Source organism: Drosophila nasuta, chromosome 3, assembly GCF_023558535.2.
Source record: "Drosophila nasuta strain 15112-1781.00 chromosome 3, ASM2355853v1, whole genome shotgun sequence".
Classification (NCBI taxonomy): domain Eukaryota; kingdom Metazoa; phylum Arthropoda; class Insecta; order Diptera; family Drosophilidae; genus Drosophila; species Drosophila nasuta.
Genome location: NC_083457.1, coordinates 54,993,996 through 55,011,318, shown reverse-complemented (window position 1 = coordinate 55,011,318; position 17,323 = coordinate 54,993,996). Strand labels below are relative to the sequence as shown.

The window sequence follows — 17,323 nt, the reverse complement described above, 5'->3', positions numbered from 1 at the left end:
ACAGCTGATTGCGTGTTTTATCACGCGTACGCGACCGACGAAGGTGCTTTCTTTGCGTTATTTACAAAGTTTGCAGAAACATAAGCACCAGCAGGACAGCGGCGTCTCCACAAATGTGTGAAAAAAGCAACTGAAAAGTGTAATACGCTTGTGGCAGGTGAGTCTCTTTTTGAAAGTAGGCATACTCATCAAGCCTAGGAAAATACCAACAACAGTTGGACAACAACAAAAACAGCAACAAAGGCAACACCAACCCGGTCAACGCCAAATTAGAACAACAGCAACAATAACAGTGAAACAACAACAAATTTCACTGAGTCAGAATCGGACCATTGTTTGATAATGATGAATTGTGTATTATCGCAAGCTCACCGCTTCAGATGATTGGCAGCCGGCGTGGTCGTCGTAGTTGTTGTTGTCGTTGTTGTTTTTGTTTATATTACGTGGACGTGGCGCAATATAATTTAATCTTTGTGGAGCCCTAGTGATTAAATATTTGTTACCCACGCCCGCAGGTAATTCAACACAGAGTATTGCCATGGACGACCTGGACAACATAACGACAACTGGTCCGCCGTTGCCCAGTGCGGATGCCACAGTGACTGGCGGCGGCTCCCAGAGTGATACCTCGGAAGAGGAGGAGTATTTGGATAACAGCATCGAGTTGAGGGGCTATTTGAGCAAATGGACCAACTACATATATGGATGGCAGCCACGTTACATTGTCCTTAAGGATGGTACGCTCTCCTATTACAAATCTGAGTCGGAGTCGGACTTTGGCTGTCGTGGCGCCATCAGTCTATCCAAGGCGACCATTAAGGTGCGTAGCAAGTGCTCTTAATTGAACTAATCAAAAAGTAATGGGCGTCAGCTGTGTGAGGTCAACGTAGCAGCGTCGTCAGCGCAATCAATGCAGCGCAATCAATTAACGTTCGAATGTCGCCACCACTAACAATCAGCATGCCCCATACAAGTGACAAAAATAAACCAAATTGATGTCCGCCCTGTTGATGGGCGTCCCTCAATTGGTTATTCTTAATCTATTTTTATTGTATTGTAAACAATGATTCATGTTTGCTTTGTTTGCAGGCCCACGAGTCCGATGAGTTGCGCTTTGACGTGGTCGTCAACAATCTGAATAATTGGTGTCTGCGCGCCGAGACGAGCGAGGATCGCATGCATTGGGTGGAGGTGCTACAGCTGTACAAGGAGGGCACGGGCAGCACAGACACTACCTCATTGCGTCGCCATGGAAGCACAATGTCACTGCAATCGAACACAATTTCTCTGGCCAGTGGCGGCAGCTTGAAGAGAACACTACGCAACTTGCGCGAGAAGGTCGGCGAACTGGAGACCTTCAAGGATATACTCTTTAGCCAAATTGAGACACTGCAACGCTACTTTGATGCCTGCTCTGAGGTGAACAAAACCAATTCACAGCCGTTGGATTTAGGCGATGGCCTTAAGCCCATTGATTTCAAGGTGAGACTGTTTTCATGAACAGTTTTTCCGTCTGACTAACTATTGATGTCTTTGCAGGGTGAGTCCATCACGTTTCGAGCCACGACAACTGGTGTGCTGAGCACCCTGCAGCATTGCCTGGAAATCATAGCTGAGAACGATGAATCATGGAAACGCAAATTAGAGCGTGAAATTGATAAGCGTCGTCGCGCCGAGGAACAGAATAAGTAGGTTGACCTTGTAAATACGCCTAAAATACTTTTGATTGTGTCAGTTTCAAATTGTTTGACATTTGTTTTGCAGAAAGTTCATGGATGAAATTGAAAAACTTAAACGTTTATCATATCCCGGCCCAGACTTTGAGGTAAGCAAACAGTTGAGCAAATTCACACGCGTCTTTCGGCCAGAAACGCGCTCATGGCCAATTTCATTGTGCGTCTAAGTGAAAAAGTTTTATATGCAAATTGTAAACATCAACAATAGAGAAACGCTGTCATAATTCGTTGACGTTAGGCACTTGCAACACGCCCAGACGGCATGGCTCCCACCTCCGTCTCTCTCGCTGCCAACCAGTTTACAATTTACCAAAAATAAGCACGATGTGTCTGTTGACGGTTGATTGTATTACAATTTCAGAGTACGGGCCAAGTATGCCACATGCCGTGCAATTACTTAAACAATTTGTTGATCTGTTTATAGAAGTGCTCCCTCATTCGATATCTAATTATAGTGGTAGTCGTGTTATTGAGTCGTGTGTTCTGCATTGATTCCATGTCATGTTTCGGATTCTTATCAAGCTTTAATTGCTACCACATCCACTTGTCCAATTGTCCAACTGTTTACATCCGCAGGTCTTTAATTGGCCTGACGTTGACAGTATGGAGAGTTAGCTTCTCTATATGCATGGGTATGTGGAATATTTATTACTTCAATTCAATTGCAATGCCGAATGAATTCTTTTTATTTTGTCATTTCTATTTCCATTTTCCATACAAGTATTCCTTCACTGACTCCACTTGCTGGGCTTCATTTGAATTTACTAGAACGCGAGTTCGTTCACTTTGCTGACAGCTCAAGCGCAAACAAATTGGACTCAGGGCACATTAACATTAAACTATTGGACACTTTGAGGTTGCAGAAGTTTTTCAAAGAGCCAATAATAGTAGGTCATGTGTAGTTTACTTTGTTACTTGATTTGGCAAGCGTCCATATTTATTTGGTAATAATATTATACCCTCACTGAAAGACACTTTAGGTTACTTTAATGATTTGTTTAGCGTTTCAAATATTTTATATGGGAAATTTTAAGCCAAATTTATAACAAATTCGTATTATGTGAAATATTTCAACTTTGCTCCAGTCAAGAAGCTAATTCATATTCATATTTATGCATTTATTCTGATATTCTTTTGTTAAAGGTCCATTACCATAAAATTAAAAAAGTCTGTTCGCGATATTATCGGTGTTATAGCAACGTTTGTTCCTTGTTATTGAAGTTAAATATCATGACATTTTATAAAGTTGCTGAAATGTGATTAAAAAGTATCATATTTAACCTGTAATAAACACAGACAGTTTAGGGGCTTTTTCTTTATTACGTTAAGGGAACCCGGTTCCATCGACTTGATGTCTGTTTTATAAAGTTTGTATACAATGTAAAATATCTTGAATTAAGTTATCCAGAAAACTAAAATAATATCAAGTATACGTTTGTTACAAACATGCATTCTTTTGTTATCGCGATTTTGTTGCACGCCTATGCAAAAAGAGTGTACCATATTGGTGTTGCGCTCTTAACCATTGCAGCTCTTGTTTTGAGGCTGGCTTTAAAGTGAAGCTTGGGCTGGTCATCGCGAGACAGAGCGAAAGAGAGCAACAATATGGCTGTAGTATTTATTTAGCTCGTTGCGTATGACTCGATTGTTAGTTGACTACATTGGTCAGTCAAGTCTATTCAGTCGGCGGGCAGCGATCGTGTTGCGAACATAAACAAATTGTGGAAAAAAAAAAAAAAACAACAACAAAAACGAAAAACAATAGTGAATTTTTTGTTATTTTGTTACTGTTGTTAGCTTTAATAAACTGTTGAATTGTGGTTGCTTGCGGTCTCTTGGCCAAATTAGCAAAGTTTGCATTTGGTTAACTAGTGCGCGCTTTATTAATACAAATAAATATGCCCTCGGTGCGGTTTCAATGGCGTTGCGGCTACAAGCTGCAGCACGGCAAAAAAAATGTGGTATGTGTCCCATATTAACACAAGGCTCCCTCAAAAAAAATATGTTCCGCTCCGTGAGAAATAATCCGGCCCAGTTTAATTCTCACCAACACATTGATTTATTATTATACGAGTGCTTGTAATCCTTTCGTTTCAAAGCTTTTAAGCTTTTGTTGTTGCGTGCTTTCGCTCTTTCTCTCACTTGATGTATTCGTGCCTCTTTCGCCTCGGTCTCTCTCTCTCTCTGCTAGTGAGTCAGTTAACGAGATGCTGGTGCTTTGTTGCTTTTTTGGGGCCATCCAGCAACAGTTTGTTTTGCGTGCTCGCGCCTGACGGAAGGACTCCGCTGTGATTCCGCATTCGCATTCACAGAGCCAGCTGCCCTCTCGACCTCAGATATTTTGCACGCGCTCTCTCTCGCTGGCTTGCTCACTCTCTCTTTTACTCGCGCTCAGTGCTGTTCAAGGAGCGTGGTAAGCAGCGCGTGTAACGATTTATGGTCGCGACAATGACTTCATCGCTTCAATAGTTGGCCCACTTCCTGTATCCTGTTGTCTGTAGCTTATATCCTGTTGGATATGCTTGAGTAAACCTTTTAAAGCTTTTCCGCATTAATTAATAAATTTCATTTAAACAAATACCGAGTCTCTAGACACACGCGCCAACGATAGAATTTATGAGCGTCAGACAAAAACAAGACCCGACTCGTATTTAATATTCATGACACAATAGAGCGCGCGCCTTTAAGATATGAGTTGTGTCTATTATGCTCAATCAATTAGGTATGCTGGTGTTGTCCAACGAGCTATCCCAATGTTGGCTGGGATTTTTCTTGGGATACGCTATTAATTTAAACGCGTCACGTTTCGCATTTCTTAGGCTTTCGGCCAGTTCAACGCGCGCGATTTCGTCATTAAAATTAATTAGGCCGAACCTTCCATTCAAGTATTGCTTTTGATAAACTTGACTCACTTATACCGCACACAGTCTGACTTGCTAATCAATCCACACTGCACATTCTCTTTCGATTTGACAGGAGGGTCCACATTCCACACTGCCCGAGGATGAGTTCTTTGATGCTGTTGAAACGGGCCTGGAGAAAATCGAGGAGGACATGCAGCTGCGTTTTAAACTGAGACTGCAATCGCAAATCTCACAGACTCTGGTCAATGTTCCACACGAGGCCGTTGCCGAGGGCGAGGAGGCACGGGAGGAATTTGGCACTGGTGCCGAGGCGCAATCTCACGCCCTTTGGCCGGAGGTAAGCCGGAAATTGTACACTTAGAGAATCCCATCAGTGGCAGCGTCTAATTCAATTTTGAATTTTATAGATTGATCGCGTGTGCAAGGAGCAGCTGCATAAAGCTCGTGAAGGTGTTGGTCAGGATGGCAATGGCTGGCAAATCTTTGCAGATGAGGGCGAAATCAAAATGTACAAACGCGAAGAGGAGGTCAACGGCATGGTCATGGATCCTCTCAAGGCCTATCATTCAGTCAAGGGTGTGACGGCGCGCGAAATGTGTCATTATTTCTTTATGCCCGAGTTCCGCAACGACTGGGAGAGTGAGTTTTTTAACCAGACACGCAGCTCAAGAGCAGTCACCAATAATGATATTTAAACATTTCAGCTACTCTTGAGGATTGCACAATATTGGAGAAAATCTCAGCGGACACGTTGCTCTTTCTGCAAACCCACAAACGCATTTGGCCCGCCAGCCAGCGTGATGCACAATTCTGGTCGCACATGCGAAAGATTAACGACGGCCTCGAACCTGACACACGCGATATGTGGGTTGTCTGCAATAACTCCACGGAGTATGCCAAACAGGAGGTGAGCTTAGAAAGTAGCAATTGTATTTAATATATTATTAATGTTGTGTCTCTTACAACGACAGTCGAAGAATGGCAAATGCGTGCGCATCTTTCTGACGGTCATATTAGCCTGCCAAACACATTTGCCGGATGGCTACGTCAAGGGTCAACCGCTAAGTCGAGACGATCTAACCTGCAAAGTGACCTACTGTTCTGTGGGTAGGTAGTGTTTGACTTATTTGCGTTCTCTTTGTATACTAATGCTTAACTTTTCGATTTCCACAGTTAATCCCGGTGGCTGGGCACCAGCGAGCGCCTTACGCGCTGTCTATAAGCGTGAATATCCCAAGTTTCTGAAACGCTTTACCGGCTATGTGATAGACCAGTGCAAGGATAAACCGATTATGTTCTGAAATTTTGCCATAAGCAACAAAGCAATCAATCAACAGATCAACCAATCAAAACAACTATGTGTTTATCGTCGTCGTCTAATTATTTTCTAAGCCGCAGCAACAACACGTTAAGAGTTGTGAGTTGTGTTTTGAACACCCCTCGTAATAATCCTACTACCATTACTCTCTACTGTGTAAATGTGCTTTAAGTGAAATGTTAGAATGTTCATTTTGTAATCCAAGTAAACCTGTTTAGCCTTAAGTTATTGCTAAGTGATAAAATGGAAACAGACAAAAGCCCAAACACACATCAACACAAGCACGAAACACAATCATTGTATAGCGCTCTCCTTGTGTTATAGCTCTATTGAAATGCTTTAAATGCAAAAATTGCAACAAAGAAATGTTTGTTTTTTAGGAATGAGAAAAATAATATAAGTTTTGTTCATTTCGATACGCCTGAATCTACATTAAAAAGTCTGTGTTCTTCATTTTTTTTTATCGAAACAATCAACAAACATTTTCAAAGTGTCGAATGTAAATAAAAGCGATTTATTGTTAACTAAACTGAAGAAATGGTGCACAGTTAAATATAAAATAAAAGACCAAAAGTTTTTGCTTAAGTTTTCGCATTTTTATCCATATTTCATGCCATGTATTTCGACCACAAATTGTACACAAACAAATGTACATAAACTGTGTATTCTTTTGTATTTGTTTTTTTCTTTCTATATTGTTTATAAGTATATCTTCTGATGAGTTTTACAACTTTATGTCATTTCTATCATTTCGTTTTGACTTCGATTTCGTTATCGTTTTCTTTAAATTCTTACAACCAAGTTAATTTCAGAATTTGTAAATGCCTAAAACTGTGCAGTCTGAAATGTTGCATAGCCGAAAGAAACAATGTCTGAATAGATTGTTTTATAGTTAGTTAGTTTTGCCTACAATGTTGCCATTAAATCGTATTTTCATTATCAATATTATAATATATAATGTATTTCTTTTCTTTAATGATATTGTCATGTAGAATTGGTTTGGTTTCATCTTTGAGCTGTTGCAAAATATAATCATTTATCTGTGTCTGTCTGTCGGTCTAACTGCGATGTGGTTCATAATTTGGCAAACAATCGGATTAGCTGGAGCTGCTTTGAATTTCTATAAAAGTTTGCTAAATTCTGGTTCTATGAAAATGCATGCTGGTTTACGACTTTGGCTTGTTCTAAATATTCCACTAAATCCTTTATGATTTATATAATTAAATGTCATTCATATTTCATATATCGATTCTCAGCTATATACAACAGTTTCATGCATATTTGGTATTGGTTTTACAAATTAATTAAATTCATTTAAATAACTAGCTAACATTTTATTTCATTTTTCTCTTAACTTATGCAAAAATTGAGGAAAACACATACAAATTCAACTGAATTTACTACAAATACTTGGGTGTTTTGTGTTCGTGTGCATGTGAATGCGTGTCTCTGTTTATTCACTATATGTTTGTATATATTTACTATAGTTATCATTCATGCATTATCTCGCTTTTTTTGTTATTGTGATTATGACTAGTGTTTATGCTCTGCAATTAAGAATGTCATCGAGATACCTTATCCTTTTAGTTCTTCGTAGTTCTCTTAGCTATGCAAAACATTTTAAATGCGGCCTGCCGCAGATCCACTTTTGTTTGTCCGTCCTACAACTTGTTTCTTTACATTAAATGCTTAACATTAGTCTATGCATAATGCATTAATATTAATAAATATAAGTATATGTAACTTAATGCTTGTTGTTGTTCTCATTGTTTAAACTTATTAAATATGCTGCTTTTCAAGTCCAACTAAGCATAATCAGTATGTAAATAAGTCTTATTGGTTATATTTATTTTTCTTGTTGCTTACTTTCTTTTGGGTAAAATCAAAGTGCGTTCGAAAAAGTTCATTTTACTCGTATTTGTTGTTGTAAATAGTTTAATTTTATGGCCTTATTTCTTCAATATTTATTCAATTAGTATTAGCTCGTTATTAACAATTCATTTTGTTAAGAAATGCAGCTCTAGTTTGAAGTACATTGTGTGGCTCAGTGTGTGTATGTGTTTGTGTACCTTATCTGTGTTTTAAATTGCTCACCAATATCATGTGATTTTCATTTCAATTCTTTTAATGTTTTGGGTGGATTTTACAACAAATTTTACAATTTTGTTCAAATATTTATCGATTTGTAGTCAACAGTTTTCATTTGTTTAATTTCGTGTATTCATATTGATTTAAAAATTATGTGATAAGTTGTTTTTAATTATATGTATACATATCTGTATTTTAGACATTAATTTGGAATGCTTCCCGCTGTAGTTTCTGATTGGCACGCATACGTGGCGACGTTTGTGTCTTCGTCTTGTCGTTGGCATCCGAAAAACGTGCTGGTGGATTTATATGGTCCTGATAGTTTGGTGGATAGTTGGATATGCTAAACGTACAGGGTTCTAATTATGTTTATAGCGACTAACAGTTTACACAACGTCAGCATATGCTGCCACCTTAACTGCCCCATTCAGTCCTTACCTAAAAGTAGTCTCTTCATTGTGGCTCGAATAGCCACTGGAACTTCGAACATGGCGTTTGCCACTTGTGCCTGGCTTGCCTGACTTTCGGGTGGCAAACGGCGGCTTCGATTTGCGGGTCATGCTAGTGGGTGTCGTCTCCGATGAGGATGAGGTCTCATCTTGTGTATCTGCAAGAAAATAACGCAATTATTGAAACAATATGTAATATTGCGTATACGCAGTGTACACTTACCACGTTGGGCGCGATATTTGGCCGAGTTTAGAGCGCGTGCAGACACATCATTGTCGGACTCGGAGCCGAGTGTGTCATATTCTGTAATTGGTATGTGAAGCGTTAGGATTTTCCTAACTTCGGAATCTGTTGAACCTGGATTGTCCGATTCTAAAAAGTTTAATACGATTCGATGTTTTTTTTTTGGTTGTTCGTTTTTGGATGAAGTTTTGAATGTGAATGTTAGTTGTTTATATTGCTTGATTGAAGTAATGCGAAACTTTATACATATCAAAATCATAAAATAAGTATGAGCGGGATTATAGCGACAACATGATGTGAGCAAACAATGAGTAAATTTTGCTTAAAGCTACAGCAGTTCATCGGGGGATCTCAAATGAAAATTATAACAATATTAAGCATAAATTTATTTCTATCTCTTTCTCTCTCTCTCTGCGTACCTTGGCTCTCTGAGTGTGGATCACGTAGACGGCCGACTTTTCGCCGCACCTTCGTATACTCCGGTTCCTTGGACTGTTTTTGACAGATGTACATAGATTAGTAGTTGCTCTATTGAATTATTACGTATACGCACTGCACTCACATGATAGCTCTCGGGCTTGACATCGTGATAGACAAAGGAGCCACGAACCGAGTGATAGGGACCGCTATACACGTTGCCGCTGTAGGAGCTCTCGCTGTACGTCTGCTTGTTTAGCTGAAATGTGGCGTAGGGACAAATGTCCTCGATGTACTCGTTGCCCTCGGCCTTGCCAAAGCTACCCGAATCATTAGAGTTAGAGCCGCGCGGCGCCGAATTCGATGGATTGCAGCGCACAGCCAGATATTGTTGATCCCGATTCTGTTTGTTTTGCAGATTAGCCAGAGAGGGAGACTCCGACATTGAGGAGCTGGCAAGACGCGCCTGGTTGTTTAATTCTTAAATAAAAATGTATATAGTTTTGATTAATGTAACTGTGTAATCGCTTGGTATCTTGGAATCTGTTTATCTATATTAGTTTTTGCTCTAATGAATTTTGCAGAGTATATGAAAGTCTTATTTAACTTTAACACTTCTGTAGAAGGTCCTTCGATTTGTTATGTACTTACTACGTTTACGAAGAAAAAGAGCAGCGGCAATCAAAGCGAGCAGCATCAGCAGCGAAATGCATATAGGCAGCAACAGTTTAAAGTTGGCATAGAAGGGCAGCTCGCTCAGGTGGGAGTCCGGTGTGGAGCGATCATTATTATAGAGAACTAATTGCGAAAGAAGGTGAGGAAATGTTATAACTTGTATTGAGAGAGTCAATACTTTAAGCAACTTACCACCCTGTGGCGATAGTGTGGTAAAATTGTATACAGATGTCGTGGAGCCGGCATTATTGTGAGCCGTCACCTTGAGCTGATACTTGGTGCCTGGCACCAGATCGCTGACCGTGTAGATGCGCTCTGTGGGCGCAATATGGTTGGAGACGACGTTCCAGGCGGAACGACCATACACTCGAGACTCGATCATAAAGTAGAGTATGCCGCAGCCACCATCACCCCACGAGTCCAGCCAGCAGGTAACGCTCGTCGAGTTGTTAGTGATCATCTGCGAATGCTTTGGCTGCACTGGAGGATTCCCTTTGGTATATGAGTTGACAATGTCGCAGGGCAGACCAGTGCCAATCTTATTATACGCTGTAATGTACAGTTGATATCGTGTGCCGCACCACAGATTGCTAAGCAAGTGTGAATTGGTCTTGGCATCCACTTGCAGCTCTTCCCAGTCGCCATTGTCGCGCTTGTAGTTGATAACATAGCCGAGAATGGGACTGCCGCCATGACTATTGTCTAGCCACTCTAAATGCAGGCTATCCGTGTACGTATTCACCACCGTCAAATTGGGCGCTTCTGGCGGCACCTTTACCACAATGTTGTAGACAATCTCGTCCTTGCCCCAGGTGTTCTCCACGCTGCAGGTGTAATTACCAGCATCGCTGGCCTGACATTCGCGCATATAGAGTGTGCCGTTCTTGGCAATCGTTTTGCGAGCACTTGTTTCCATGTTGTGCCCATCCTGTCGCCAAATGGTCACAGGAGCTGGAGCGCCTACCTTACGACAAGGCAGCTCCAAATGCTCTTTCCAGGGCGTGATAATCCGCTGACTGAATGAGACAATTCGAGCGGGAACTTTGTTATTAGGCGGCACAGTTACCACTTGCGTCTTTTCACCCTCGCCCATCTTGGTGGAGGCGGTGAGCCAGAACTGATAAGTGGCCGATTCCTGGGTGCGCACCGTCTCATGCATTTCCACGTAGGGGCCCAGAAGACGCTTGTGCGTGCCTTCCTCGCGTCCGCCTTCTAGCATCGACATGTAGAAGGTGTAGCCGGTCTAGATAGGTGAGGGAGAGGTGTAAACAAAGCGCAGGTTAATTGCCGCTGCCAATTGGGATTGGGCGCGTCCAGTCTATCTGGGCTGAACTGGACTGGACTACTTACGATGTCTCCATTGGGCAGGTCTGGTGGCAGCCACGATATTATGATTTTCGTGCTCGATGCGGGTATTGCCTTGATTGCTTGCGGCGCCGAGGGCACTGGAGAAGCAAACAGAATTGAGAGGAGTGAGAGGAGTAGCAACAACCAGCATATACATAAATAAAAGCAATTGCTATGAAAAACGAAGCGCCAGAAATAAAAAAGCGCTGCATGAAATTGCAAACGCGGCGACGACGGCAAACTCCGAGCTTGCAACGTGATGCAATAGTAGCAGGAAAGCGGGGGGTAATCGGGGGGGTGTTGCCCGATACCCGATGCCCGATGCCACGTTGCCGTGGCCGTGCCTCGTTTGCGTTCATTGAACCGCTGCCACTTACCATCCTCATGGGTGCGGCAATAAAATGGTTTGGTTTTCATCCCGTCGCCCACTTTGGTGTAAGCCAAAACCCAGACCGTATAGTTTGTATATTTGCGCAGATTCTCAATGGTGACGTATTGATTTGTTGACTTGACAACCTCCGGATCGGTTTCTGTGTCACCCAACAACAGCAACAGCAACAGCAACAGCGGCAGCAACAAATGAGAGAGAATGAACAACAATTACTATTGATTGGCAAGCAGCATGAAGACGATGCTAAATGAAGTAGACGGAGCTAATTAAAAGGAACTAAGGCAAAGAGTTCGTTTATTAGGGCTTAATATGAGGTAGAAATATAATTGAAGCTCGTTAAAGTCAAAAAATGGTAAACTTTCCAATAGACAATATACAAAAAAAAAAAAAACAAATTAAAACTTCAAAAATGTCTTTTTCATAAATAAATTATTTGTTGTTTATTTTAAAGAAACATCGAAATTTCATATATTTTTTTATTTAAACGAAATTAAACTCTACTATTTTCATAAACATTAATTTAATTTATAATTCAAAAATTCATAGAATTCAATACTTTTTATGAGTGAAACTCGTTTTGTTGACGAATATACTGCTGAAAATATTATTATTCAATATCACTAAAAATATATGACAAATTCCGAAACAGGAATATCGATAATATGGCTTTCAATCATTGTATATTCTTTTTAGGTTTGATGAAAACAAAATTCAACAACATAAAAATTTCTTAAAGCATTATTTGCCTCGTTTACAGCTGTTTCAGCTGTCGAGGGAAACGGAGCGAAATTCAGATGTGCAAAGTATTTGTCTTGTACAGGTTAATGGGTTAATGGCATTGCATAATTGCGCTGCAATTCCCTCCAAATACCAATAGCAATCCCCATCGCCATTGCCAACGCCATCTCGATGGCAATCCGAATCCCAATCCCAATGCCGCTAAAGTAATTTGCGAGCCAAACAGTTCGGTGTCCAGAGACACGCAGCAACAACTGCAGACAGGCAGACATACTGAGTGGAAACTGGGAGGAGTATGGGGTGTCAGAGGGGGCGAGGAGCGAGAGGATGGTGCTGAAGGACTTACCGTAAAGCTCATCGACCGATATGTAAAACACTTTGTAGCCCTTGATTTTGCCATTTTGTCCGTCAATATCCGGCGGTGACCAGGTGATATAAATCGATGTGGAGCCAAGCACATCGCATTGCGGCGATTCTGGCGGCGACGAGGGCACTGCGAACAGACACCAAAAAAGAGAAAGAGACAGAGAGAGAGAGAGAGAGAGAGGGGGATTCGGAGAAAAGGGAGGTAAGTTTATTAAACGTTTTGTCAGAGTCCGGCAGCAGACGGCGCCAGTATTGCCAGCTGCCCCGTGTGTCCAGTGCACAGCTCTTTTCCTTCCTTGCACGGGCAATTAACAAATCCAATCAATGTGCGCCACGAGCCGAAGTTTGAGCTCGGCAGCTGGAGCTGGGGCAGGGGCAGGGGCAGGGGCTGGAGCTGTAACTGTGCTGTTGTTGCATTGTGCGTGGGCTTTTGGCCACGCCCTCTTACCATCCTCCATTGTTTGCACTGCAATTTCCTTGCTCGGCGGCCCGCTGCCCTGGCTGGTGTAGGCCTGCACAATCACATGGTATTGGGTGAACTTGTTGAGATTGCTGAGCACCGTCTCGCCACCGAAATGTGAGCGCACCTCGACCGTTTTGAAGCTAAAGCCCTGTGTGGGATTCACTTCCTTGTCCTCGGGCGTTAACGACATCTGATAGCCCACATAGTAGCCAAGCAGAATGCCGTTCCAGTGGTCACGTTCCGGTGCGTCCCATGTCACCGATATCTCTGTTGAGCTCTTGGCCTCCGCACGCACTGTCAGCGGCGGACCCGATGGCACCTCCTCCAGCGTTGTTACTTGCACCACCTCCGAGAACTCGGAGGCCCCCAGCTTATTCTCCGCCGACATGCGAATGTGATAGGCTTTCGCCGGCCGAAGTTGCTGTATATTGACCACTGTCTGGGCTCCGCTGATGTCAATATGCTCGGCATTCTGCCAAATGTCTGCAGACAATACAAAGGGAAAAATCATTGTTTAAATCAAGTTTAAAATATAATTTTCAAATATGGATTTCGAGAGAACATATGGATATATGTAATTAACATACGTATACTTAACTTATCTATTCTTTCAAATTGATCTGAACTTACAATAAAAATTATGCAAATAATAATAATACAAATAGTTTCATCTAAATGAATATAGTAAATAAATAACTTGTATTAATATTTACTTAATTAAAATTATCATATGTAATTAACATACGTATACTTAAATTATCTATTATAAGCTGATCTGAACTGATAATAATACTAATAAAAATAAGTTTACCTAAATAAATATAGCAAATAAATAGCTTGTATCAATAATGTAACATACGTATACTTAATATTGTTGTATTCAGATCAAAATGATCTGAACTGACAACAAAAATAATGGAAATAATAATAATAAAAATAAGTCAACCTAAATTAATTAATTAGTAAATAAAGTACTCGTATCAGTATTTACGTAATTAAAATTATAGAACAATGATTTTCTACGCTGAGTGTTCCTTATTTTTAGTTTAGTTCTTTTTAAGTTATATCTTATCACCTGAGATTTGCTTGTAGTAGATGTGATACTGCTCGATTGGACTATTGCCAGCAAAGGGTTGACTCCATGTAAGTTGCAGGCTCCGCGATTGCTGCGAATTGATTCGTAGATTCTTTGGCTGCTCCGGCACCTCCTGAACGATGAGCTGGATGGACATCTCATCCTGTCGAAAATTGCAAGTGTTTGTTGTTTGTTAGTTGAACAGCCTCGAGTAAGAGCTCATTAAACGACGCCTCATTGGCACGCATAGAGCTGAGTGTTGCCAGTTGCTGTTGGCCCATTCAAATGGCCATAAATTAGGGTTAACAACTGTTGCCATCTGCGGCAGAGTGTGTGTGTGTAAGGCTTTGTGTGCTGTAGGGCGGGTGATCGATCACTCTTATGATTACTCTATAGCTCTGCCTCAATTAACAGCATCGGAAAGCTCTTCATAAGCTTTAATCTTGATTAATTGCTTTGACTGCAAATAATTAGCACTTGCAGTAACTTTTCGTTTAAGGTGAAGCAGTTACGTTAACTGCAAGAATTTTTCATTTTTGTCAATGTTTAAGCAATACTATTAAAGTGTTTGCAATTGATTGTTGAGATTATGCGCTTTGCAGTGAAATTTGGAATATTGAAATTATATTTGTTAGTATTTGTATACACAAATAAATACAAATGTTTTGTATGGTTGAATAATTGAGATTGAAATCTTTGACACATACAAATAGTTTATTTTTAATTTAATAATTTCTAAATATGTATTTTTATTTGGTATGTGGAAGCAACAGATTCTTGTTCGAATGTGATAGGTATAAAGCTTATATTATTTTTTCATCGTAAAGTATTACATTCATACAGAAAACGTTATTCAGATGTTACTAGTTAGATTGAAGAAAAAATAATTTAAACTTTATTCGGCAAATGTTTGTTTTCATATTTATGACAGCTTTGGTGTGTGTGCGTGTGGTGTGTGTGTGTGTGTGTGTGTGTGTGTGTGTGTGTGTGTGTGTGTGTGTGTGTGTGTGTGGTGTGTTTGGCAGAAAAGTGTCAGCTTGCTCTTACCTGTCCAAATGCATTGCTGGCCTGACAGATATAAATACCAGTATCCTGGCGATATGTATGCGAAATGCCCAATTCGGAGACCATGCCGTCGTCGAGCACTTGATCTCTTATTGTGTAGCTGTGAGTGTGGGTTGTGCATGTATGTGTGAGTGTGTGATTTATATGCAAGTAAATGCATTTAAAAGATACAAGATACACACACGTTGTCGACATGCAAACGGCGATGGTGAGATACGGATGCGAATGCAAATACGTTTGCGTTTGCGTTTACGTATGCGTTTACGTTTTCGTTACAGGATACAGATACGGATACGTGTTTGCGCAACGTGAGCGACGCAATGCAATTTTATAACAATGTTTTTCACGTTGCAACAGCATCGGTGGCAGTCGCATTTGTAGTTGTTGTTGTTGTTGTTTGTTGACAAAGACGAAGATGAACGAGGCCAACACACACGTAGGCATACAAGTGAATCAAGCATGTGTGTGTGTGTGTGTGTGTGGATGTTTGGCAAAAATAAATAGAACGAGTGTTGCGTTCAGTTCGTTTTTTGGGCAGCGGTCGCAGTTGTAGCCATGGGTAAAAACGGGGAAAAGAATAAGAAGAGAAAACCGGAAATACACATACATTAAAAAACCGCTTTTTAAGTTGGCTAAATACTTATGTACCAAAGCTAAAAAACTATTTAGTATTTGGCACAGAAAACAAGCTCAACTCAAGTTGCTTTTAGTTGGGCTTAAAAGAAAAGTTAAGAATTGCAATCGGAAAATTCCAAGTGGGGGAGTGGAAAAGTTGAAGAAAACCTTGACAACTTTTGCGTGGTGCATACAATATTTGGCATTGGCATAACTGCACAACTTATTGCCTGCCACTAACAAATTGAATTCAGTCAAGGGGCTAGGCATCAACTAGGATTTGCCATGCCCCTTACTTTCCCATCCCCTCTTTTGTAGTTGGCTATTTGCACAGCTCTCTTAATTAAAAGCAATTTGCAGTATGCAATCGACTTGGAATTGATTTCAACAGTTATACACCCCAAGGCATTTAAATAGAAATACATTTCATTTATAAATGTAAATAAAACTTGGCCATCCAATTTATGCATAAATCAAAAGTCCTGAAAATACAAATGTCATATTTTTTCCAAACAAATAAATCAATTCTCACATTTCCTTTTGTATTAATAATAAGGATATAATCTGAGAATCATTTTTTGTCTGTATTTAATGCAGATAATAAAAACAAAAAATAAAATGTGAATTTTTTCAGGCTATTTAATTTTTGTCTATGGTAAGTTATTTTTAAATTGTTCACATTTATATGCATGTCTTAACGTGAATGCCCCGGAGTGTACTGACAACCAGACAGTTCTAAAAAAGGGTTGACTGAGTGTGGATAAAAGGGGAGACGAACTTACCGTGAATCGAGCGACTCATCAAGATACTGTTGCGTTGCCTGAATCTTCCATTTGAAGTCAATTGGATTGTCGCCCTGCACGTTGCACTGCACATGGACCTGCTTGCCTTTTGCCACAGAGATTTGTTTCGTTTTCGTTGGAAAATGTGCGGGCACTGAAAGACGAAGGGAAAATGGCTTGTGGCATTAATAACTGTATTCAAAGAGTGTTGACAATCCGTATACGCACCATTGACTTTCAGGAAAATCACTTTACTGACACCGGAGCCAATGTTGTTTTTGGCCTCGCACAGAAAATGACCCTGCGAGTCCTTGCTGATCTTCTTAAAGTAGATGGTTCCATTGGGAAACAGTTGAACCGTGGGCTCATACAGAAAGTCCTTATACTCGCCCGGCGTTGGTCCAATGGCCTTCTTCCAGGTAATCGTCGGCTTGGGATAGCCAGCCGATTGGCAGTGAACCAGCACATCAGTGCCAGACTGAGCGCTAGAATCCTTTGGTTCCAGTATCCATTTGGGTGGCACATTCACCGTCAGCGGCACTGTGAATCTCTCAGTGCCGGCCACATTGCTGGCAATGCATGTGTAGTTACCGGAATGATCCGATGCAATGTGTTCGATGACAAGACTGGCGGAATACTCATCAAGTCGACGCACGACCTCATTGCTGCCAGCGAAATGATAGAGATGGA

The 17,323-nt window shown here is 40.8% G+C and overlaps 2 protein-coding genes across 8 annotated transcripts in view; one reads left to right on the top strand and one right to left on the bottom strand.

The window, feature by feature from the left end:
• The first annotated feature begins 2 nt into the window (after positions 1 to 2).
• On the top strand, positions 3 to 6,503 carry LOC132794069 (ceramide transfer protein). Of its 2 annotated transcripts, XM_060804304.1 has the most exons (10): positions 3 to 157; positions 516 to 820; positions 1,090 to 1,482; positions 1,540 to 1,688; positions 1,765 to 1,825; positions 4,713 to 4,937; positions 5,008 to 5,239; positions 5,305 to 5,507; positions 5,572 to 5,707; positions 5,774 to 6,503. In XM_060804304.1, the coding sequence occupies exons 2-10, from the start codon at positions 539 to 541 to the stop codon at positions 5,899 to 5,901; spliced, it is 1,809 nt and encodes a 602-aa protein (XP_060660287.1). In that variant the 5' UTR covers positions 3 to 157; positions 516 to 538; the 3' UTR covers positions 5,902 to 6,503. The 2 variants fall into 2 exon arrangements, with proteins under 2 accessions (XP_060660287.1, XP_060660288.1); XM_060804305.1 differs by lacking the exons at positions 3 to 157; positions 516 to 820; positions 1,090 to 1,482; positions 1,540 to 1,688; positions 1,765 to 1,825 and adding an exon at positions 3,620 to 3,697.
• Positions 6,504 to 8,201: 1,698 nt separating this feature from the next.
• The window catches only part of LOC132794068 (cell adhesion molecule Dscam2), a 47,364-nt gene continuing 38,242 nt past the window's right edge, over positions 8,202 to 17,323 (bottom strand). For 2 of the 6 annotated variants that reach the window (XM_060804298.1, XM_060804299.1), the window contains exons 18-32: positions 16,862 to 17,298; positions 16,634 to 16,787; positions 15,219 to 15,336; positions 14,172 to 14,334; positions 13,082 to 13,579; positions 12,614 to 12,760; positions 11,516 to 11,668; positions 11,142 to 11,236; positions 9,984 to 11,034; positions 9,768 to 9,914; positions 9,253 to 9,596; positions 9,119 to 9,191; positions 8,679 to 8,828; positions 8,445 to 8,613; positions 8,202 to 8,349 (exon numbers count right to left, since the gene is read on the bottom strand). In XM_060804298.1, the coding sequence (XP_060660281.1) occupies positions 8,202 to 8,349; positions 8,445 to 8,613; positions 8,679 to 8,828; positions 9,119 to 9,191; positions 9,253 to 9,596; positions 9,768 to 9,914; positions 9,984 to 11,034; positions 11,142 to 11,236; positions 11,516 to 11,668; positions 12,614 to 12,760; positions 13,082 to 13,579; positions 14,172 to 14,334; positions 15,219 to 15,336; positions 16,634 to 16,787; positions 16,862 to 17,298 (3,847 nt within the window). Of the gene's footprint in view, positions 8,366 to 8,444; positions 8,614 to 8,678; positions 8,829 to 9,118; positions 9,192 to 9,252; positions 9,597 to 9,767; positions 9,915 to 9,983; positions 11,035 to 11,141; positions 11,237 to 11,515; positions 11,669 to 12,613; positions 12,761 to 13,081; positions 13,580 to 14,171; positions 14,335 to 15,218; positions 15,337 to 16,633; positions 16,788 to 16,861; positions 17,299 to 17,323 lie in introns of all 6 variants that reach the window. The other 4 variants (XM_060804301.1, XM_060804300.1, XM_060804302.1 and 1 more) reach the window with 4 other exon arrangements.